This window comes from Cynara cardunculus, unplaced genomic scaffold (genome assembly GCF_001531365.2).
Source record: "Cynara cardunculus var. scolymus isolate 2C unplaced genomic scaffold, CcrdV1 Un_Scaffold_571, whole genome shotgun sequence".
Lineage (NCBI taxonomy): Eukaryota > Viridiplantae > Streptophyta > Magnoliopsida > Asterales > Asteraceae > Cynara > Cynara cardunculus.
In genome coordinates, this window is record NW_020200589.1 from 12,848 (window position 1) to 20,945 (window position 8,098).

The following is an 8,098-nucleotide window of genomic DNA, read 5'->3' on the forward strand; positions in this document are numbered from 1 at the left end:
GACTTGCCCTCAAACATGACGATTCAGGCTCATCCATTAATCAATCGGTTCCATTCCAATTTATGTCCAGGTAATCACTCTCCATCGATTTACAGTCTCTCATCCAGGTAATCACTCTCCATCTTCTTCTGTATCCGATCGATGTATGCGACCAAAACCATTTTGGCTTTCTTCTTCTTCTTCTGTAATTTTTCTCATGTGCAACCAAAACTATTTTAGGTTAGATACAGATACCTTTCTTCTTGACAGGCCTCGTTTCTCATGACAATGGTGGTTTTTATGTATCACAACCTCACCGATTTTGACGATTATTTTTTCCCAAGCAGCGGACGATTCTTTTTTCCTAAGCAATGATTCATGCATTCATACTCTCAAGGTGCAGGTTTTATTTGTGGTCATTACTCCTGTTCTCATACGCTCCTCTCGCTCCTCTTGATGAAGACATAAATCAGGTATACAACCTATTTAGGTTTGGTTTTGTTCCTCTTGCTTCTCTGTTTGATTTCATATCGATTCATACTCTCCAACACAAATCAGGTACACCATTGATATAGGTTCGATTTTGTTCCTCTCACATCTCTGTTTGATTTCGTATGGATTCACATCTCTGTTTTTATTCCCCTCGCTTCTCTATTTCAAAATGATATTGATTTCTATTTCAATTTAGATTTCTGCAACCACTTCTACTGATGATATTTTAATTTCCTTTCTCTTCTTTTTGKRTGCTGTTAAATCTCCCACAAAGTGTGTATTGTTGGTATTCAAGGGATTGCTTGGGCTTTTGGGGGTATGATCTTTGCCCTTGTCTACTGCACTGCTGGTATCTCAGGTATCTCTCTCTCTCTCTCTCTGTGTATATATACATATTATCTTTAATTTCTTGCATTATTTCTCATACCCATGTGGTTTCTTGTATGTTTTTGTGTGGGGATAGTATAGATATATACTAGAGCTATTAAATACTAATTCTTGTGAGTTTTCTACTTTTTTTCCATTTATAATTAGTAATGAAACTTGTATTCCTAAATTTTGTCACTTCCTGTTTGGAAGTAAATCTGTAAATTGATGCATGTGAATGTGTTAAATTTCCACATGATGAATCTGATGAAATGTTGAGCCGTGGGTTTAAGGATCAAATTTATGATGTCTACCGGTACCTTCCACCAGAGCTTCAGGTGATCTACATCTCTCTCTCTCTCTTGTACACCTTGGCACAAACATAGTACAATACATGTAGCTTGCTGTAAGTCCTGTAAAATTAATTGCTGGAAGCTGTCGTATGGCTTGGACTATAACATTACTTGCATTTTATTTGATATTTAATGTTGTGTGTGCGTGCATACATATATATCGTGTAGGAAATAAAAATTTCGTGAGAATGGTAGGAAAGATGTTAACATGGAAATATTAACATAAGTTAGCATAAGTTAAAATGAATTAACATACATTAGCATATCTTAACATGAAATGTTACCATATGTTAACATAAATGCTATGTCAACCTCCGCTAGAAAAGTACTTCCTATGCTTCCTACAAAATTTTGATTTCCCACCAGAACCATCTGATGACGAGGATTAAGCTTTTGTCTTCCCAAGAGGTTTTCTAATAACTACYAAGGTTCAAAATGGTTATTAAAGGAGGCAGAGATAGACATCATTAAGCAAATTGTGGAAAGATGATAGCTCTTAGAACCAACGAATAAAAAATGTAGATGCTATTTGGTTATTGATGAGCATGTGGTTTTAAATCGATGGAAGACAGGTAGGCAAAGAATAGATGTTGAAGATGGGGTATAAGAAGAACATTATACACTCAATTACTGAATTTCAAATGTATTTTTCAACTCTATCAATAATTTGTATGCAATAATTCTATTTAATCATTTGATATACAACTATATAACTTTTGTGAGGTAACCTGCTATGTTACTCTCTTGAAACTACCAATAGCTATAACATGACTACTATAATTGATAATCATATATGTACATTTTCTGTTAGGAGGTGACAGTTGGTGGGCATCATTACTGTTGCAAGACAGACCAGTAATTGATAAGAGAGCTACTTGCCTACTAGATATCTAGACAAAAAATCAAGCATCCAATGAACTAATTTTTGGACTTCATTCAGGGCCGGTTAAAACTTGTATGTTGTGCTCTATGATACAGAAAATCATTTATAATGATGTTGGCAGATGTGATATGAACGTATGTTTAGCAACCACATCTTATGTTGTTTGCATTCGTGCAAATCTTGAATGCAACACATTTTTCCTTTTTCTCTCTTTTAGTACATGTTGGTGTCTTCTTCATAGCATATGGCATGAGTCTTTTTGTGATTAGCAATCTACTTTCATAAATAGTAATCTACTTTCATAATAGCAATCTACATTTTAAAACGGGCAAAATGCACAAAATAGCAATCTACTTTCATAAATTTCTTTATTATAACAATGTACTTTCAATTTTTCTTATTACAACAATGTACTTTCAAACTATTTTTTATTAGAACATTGTATTTTGAAAAATTTATCCATTATAGCATTGGGTAACCTTTTGATTTAAATTTACCCATTATACTAGGTTTCCATGTCACCTCATTGTCCATGTTGGTTGTTCACATGTACTATAGTGATGTGACTTTCTTACTACATCATTGTATTTTTAAAATTAATTTTATTATAGCATCTACTAGTTCTTATTAAACATTGTATTTTTAATTTTAATATTTAGTTTATTTAATAAATGTATTAAATGAATTAAAAAAAAATTCTTATAAATATTTTTAATATATCAATACCAATAAAACTAGTAGAACACAACTTATCTCGCTAACATTTAAAAAAAAATGTGTGTTTTTTGAAAAAAGGAAAATAAGAATTGTTCATTTTTTACCCAAAAATATTATCTTTTAAAGAATATATTATATTTGTTCAAAAAAAATTTACTTGACGAATAAATATATTAAATTAATTAGATTTTTTTGAATTATTTATTAATATAACAATATTAAAAAATTATAGATAACAATTTATTTCGTTAATATTTTAAAGAAAACTTTAAAAGATATGTATTGATTTAAACAACATAAAATAAGAAAAATTACATTTTTTACAAACAAAATATATCTCGAAAATAATGTTTCATATTTATTTAATAAATATTTTACTCTAAGAAATTTTTTAATTTGAATGCAACTTAATAAGAAAAAGTTAAAAAAATTAAATATTTTTTAGATCATAGCAATAAAAAAATAAAAATCACTAATAATAATTTGACATAAGTTTTTATTTTAATTTTTGTTAAGTCATCAAAATGATGTGGCATCCACATCACCTCATTAAAGCCACACAAGTAAAAAAGTCAAAGGGTTAACCGGTTTAAAAGGTAACAGGTTATCCATTGCTATTATGGATAAATTTTTTAAAGTACAATGCCTTAATAAAAAATAATTTGAAAATACATTGCTGTAATAAAGAAAAATAAAACTAGAATGCTATAATAAGAAATTTTATTAAAGTAGATTGTTATTTCATGCATTTAACCCTTTTTAAAACTGTATATATTTTTATTGTAAATATTTATTGTAATAATAAAAGAGAGTGAAATTTGTTTTAAAGCAATATAAACAAATAATATAACACTATTTTAAAAATGTTGGACATGATTTTAACATGAGTTAATTACACCGGTGGTCTTTGCGGTTTGCTTAAAATTTGGATTTGGTTTTGGTTTTGGTTTTGGTTTTGGTTTTTAAAACAAACTATCTATACCAGTGGTCCTTAACTTTTCATTTTCATAACATCCATGATCCTTCACAAAAAATGATTAGCGTTAAAAAATCTCAAGTTTAGAAAAAAAAATTGAAATAAATTCATATATCTTTTGAGTTGAGAATTGAAATATGCGAGCACAATGTTGAAAATTAAGTTCGGTCAACTGAAATTATTAATATATAATCAAACTACAAATAATTACAATAACAACAAAATATAAATTATGAATTAAGATTAGAAAAACACTAATTATCCAAAGAATTAAGAAAATCTATCACTACAACAAAATTATGTTTATATGACGGCTAAAAAGTTAAGCTTTCTAATAAACCACTTTAAAGACTTAATATATTGGACCAAAAATAAAGTGTACTATCTAAATGCATTGCAATAAGTTTATATGACGCTTTTAGACTTCATAACAAGTTTTTAGAATACTTATAATACAAAACTTGCATTAACAATTTTTTATGACACTGAGCAAAAAAAAAATTATAGAAACAAACGTCCTGTAAAAAGATAGGTTTTTAGGACGTTTAATTTTTTTGACGTCATATAAATCTAATTTTGTTGTAGTGATAACTTTTTTTAATTGTTTGAATAATTAGTATTCTTCTAATCTTAATTTATAATTTTTATTTTGTTGTTATTGTACTTATTTATAGTTTGACTATATATTAATAATCTCATGTTAACCAAAATTAATTTTCAATATTTTTGCTCGCATATTTCAATTCCCAAAAATATATGTGAATTTATCTCGAATTCTTTTGTTTTTCTTAAACTGAGATTTTATTAACTTTTTTTGTGAATTTTATACTTTTTAAAATCAAATATAAATTTTTTTATTTAATATGTACTTTATTTAAGATATTTAATTTGTAAATCGATATATTAAGATATTTCTTTTTAATAAAAAGTTAAAAAAAACGTGAATTATCTTTTATAATGTTTGCTAACTAATATTATTAAATGGAAGAACCAAGAATATTATGAAAATGAAAAAGTTCGTTTGTTTAGAGACCAAATCCAAAATTTGAACAAGTCACATGGACTACCAATATAATTCACTCTTTAAACATTATATAAATATATTCATAAAAAATAACTAGAAGGATACTCGTGTAATGCATCGAGACACATTTCCATTTCAATGTTTTGTTTTTTTATCTATGTCGATATAATACGATTTTATGTGGTTTTAAGAAAGCAATAATGTTTTTATTTTTGAATAATATATAAATTTGAAAATATCATACAAAATTTGAAAAATATATATCAATATTAATATCAAATTAACTATTTAAGAGTTCTTGTTTGTAAAAAAATTTATTTAATAATTTAATTTAACTTAAGTTAGGTTTAATAATATATTTTTTTATAAAGATAATAATTAAGTATTTTATTAAAACTTAATAATTATTCTAATTATATTTCAGATTTTTTATATCTTAAAATGAGATGTTTATCATATATTTGATTATGTTTATCCGCAGCTAGTTACACGAATTCAAACATAAAGCTTTAATAAGTTGTATTTATGCACAATTTACTTGTAATCTTGAATTTTAAGTCATATGCATTAATAAACAGTTATTCATGCATAAAAAATGGTTTTTAAGAGTTTTTGTTAAATGTTTTATAATATAGTATAGATAAATGAAATTATAAAGACAATACGAATATGGTACAATTTTAGTCAGGCCGAGAGTTTTGGAAAAGAGAAATTAACTCAAATGATTATTTTCTTCATTCAAATTGATCTTCTTAACAAATTTTTTTTTTCGAATCGACATAAATGTCACTACATCCACAATAAAAAATGACAAATTCAACCAGTTTACTATTGCAATTGCGGAACTGGCCCGTCGTAATTGCACATCTGGCTGTTGCAATTGCATATTTGTGTTAAATTTTTGGTCTTAAACTATTGTAGATCTAATATTACGGAAGTAATGATATTTGAGTCAAACCGAAAGGAAAATGGTATGAGACCAACTTAAATGAGAAAAAATGATGATAATTGTATGATCCCCCTTTTTCTTCATTTCCACGAACCTTCTCGCCTCTTTCCTCCTTGACTTCGTTTCCAAAACCCTTCAAATTCCCATAAGAAACTCATCTTTCACTCATTGTCTCTTCCATTAAACCATCGTTTCTCAACTTCATCGATCGGATAGCTTCTGAAATCAAGAAATCAGATCCGTAGATTGTCTGTAAAACTTTCATCCAATGGCTGGTATGCTACCTGGAGTCGAAACAGCTAGGAGGAGGAGGTTACGTGGATGGTGTGATTCATCGTCTGTCATCGGCTCTAGTTTTGGATCCATGAGGAGTAGACTTTCTCATGATACCCATCTCACCCACGATTCATTTTTGGTAAGAAAGAATGGATCAAAACGTATATTTCAATTTGGGGGTCAAAATTGATTGTAAATCTCAATTATTTTGACTTTTTTTTTTCCAGGAAAGAAATCAATCCGATGAAGATGATAATTTAGGAGGAGCAGCCAGAGAAGCGAAAGAGAGGCTGAACGGGAGGCTGAGAGGCCATCTGAAATCAGAAATCAGAAGGTATGGATCCAAATGGTTCTTGCGCACTGTAGAATATTAGCCTTGTCTTTGCTAACATACTCAGGTGACATCCCCCCAAAAAGAACAGCAATATTCTATGCCTTCCCTTTTAAAAAAGGGAGGGTGGATCTTTTTTGGTTGGCTCGGAATCACAAAATGTTGTCCATGCGTAATTTAGCAAATCACACCTACACTTGCTAACATGCACCTGACATAAAATGTAGTTTTTTTTTTCTTGAAACCCCACAAAAAGCTATGATTTTTGATTTGGATTTCCATTTATGTGACTGAAATGTATAGGCAAAAGAGTCAAGAAAGTGTTGGTGGTTATGGGGGAAGGTCAAATACTACTACTATGGTGATGGAAAATTTGCAAATGGATGTTTTTGGATTGAAAAAAAGTGGATCAAAGAGGTTTAGTTTGGGAAGAATTGGGTTGATTTGGAAGTTATCGAACCAAGACTGCATGCAATTTGCTTAGACGCCATCACGCCCTCGTGTTGCTCCTGAATCTCGTACACGGGTGATTAGCATTATTAGACATGAGAGCTCCAAACGTCCTCAATCGTGTTTCTTGAAACTGTTCTTTTTTTCATTAGCATCGAACTCTTGAGGAATTGGTTGTTCATATATGTAAAGTTTTTTTTTTTATGACAATCCTCAAGTTGTGATACTAACCGATGAAATTCGTCGTAGTGCGCTTTTCGTTCTCAAAGGATGGTTCGTTTGGTGTTTTTGTTTGCGTTGTCTATTTATGCTATTGGTAACTTATGATAGAGAATGCAAAGTTTAGTATTATACTTGGTGAACGGTTTTAGGCTACGTTTGGCAAACTAGCTGACGCTGATAAAAGCTGATGGATGAACTAAATATTTGGCAAAAACTAGCTGATAAGCTGGTTGAAAAATGTAAAATGATAAAAAAAACATGTTTAAAAATTAATAAAATTTAACTTTTCATAATATATTTATAATAATTCACTAATTATACACTGTTAATTAATATCAACAAGATGTTGAAAAAAAAAAGAATAAATTACAATCCGTTATTCGAGCCAACTAATTCCAGGGTGACCATCTGTTTTGCAGATAGCTCCGAATCACCGTATCTGAACCTCCGTGGCCACAAGGGGATTTTTTTTCCTCCTTGGATTTGAACCTGTGACCTCCTGGTACTTTTGACCTTTGAAGCCAAGCTCAAACCAATCAGACACCACCCTTATGGTTAACATTGAAGCTTTTGAGTGAACTCATTGAGAAATTGAAACCGGGTTCATCGAGTCATCAATAAAAGAAACCAAGTTTATCGATAAATTGAAACTGGGTTTCATCGAGTCATCAGGAAATCGAAACCAGATTCCTCGATAGCCACAACTTCTATTTTTTATTTTTATTGTTCATAACCGACACAAATATTGTTTTGGATTTTCTCTGTCTTCAACTTCTATTTATTTTGTTCATCCTTAAAAAATATTCATTAATCTTAAACTTTTGTTCTTGTTGTTGAACTTCTGCTTTTGTTGTTCTTCTAAAGCACAACCCCTGGGATGTGATTAATCTTAAACTTGAAACCCTACTATGAACAAATTAAACACACAGAGATACGACTGGGTTTTGCATACATGATGATGAAGAAGGACAACCATCTATCTATCTATCTATCTATATATATATATATATATATATATATATATATATATATATATAGACTTGGGATCATGTGAGACCAATGGTTTTTCGTGAGACCCGT

At 29.5% G+C, this 8,098-nt stretch overlaps 1 protein-coding gene and 1 long non-coding RNA gene across 2 annotated transcripts; both read left to right on the forward strand.

Annotated features, from left to right (window-relative positions):
- On the forward strand, positions 1-824 carry LOC112501795. Its single transcript, XR_003067566.1, has 3 exons — positions 1-70; positions 377-452; positions 746-824. It is a non-coding gene; the product is annotated as an uncharacterized LOC112501795 (long non-coding RNA).
- Positions 825-5,814: 4,990 nt separating this feature from the next.
- LOC112501803 lies at positions 5,815-7,124 on the forward strand. The gene is made up of 3 exons (XM_025105528.1): positions 5,815-6,154; positions 6,243-6,349; positions 6,650-7,124. Exons 1-3 carry the CDS (start codon positions 6,008-6,010, stop codon positions 6,828-6,830), a joined length of 435 nt encoding a protein of 144 aa, XP_024961296.1. The 5' UTR covers positions 5,815-6,007; the 3' UTR covers positions 6,831-7,124.
- Positions 7,125-8,098: the final 974 nt, after the last annotated feature.

Coding starts and splice junctions, on each gene's coding strand:
- LOC112501803 (XM_025105528.1), top strand. CDS start 6,008: ATGGCTGGTATGCTACCTGGAGTCGAAACAGCTAGGAGGAGGAGGTTA. Junction 6,155..6,242: donor TCACCCACGATTCATTTTTG/GTAAGAAAGAAT, acceptor TTTTTTTTCCAG/GAAAGAAATCAATCCGATGA. Junction 6,350..6,649: donor CTGAAATCAGAAATCAGAAG/GTATGGATCCAA, acceptor TGAAATGTATAG/GCAAAAGAGTCAAGAAAGTG.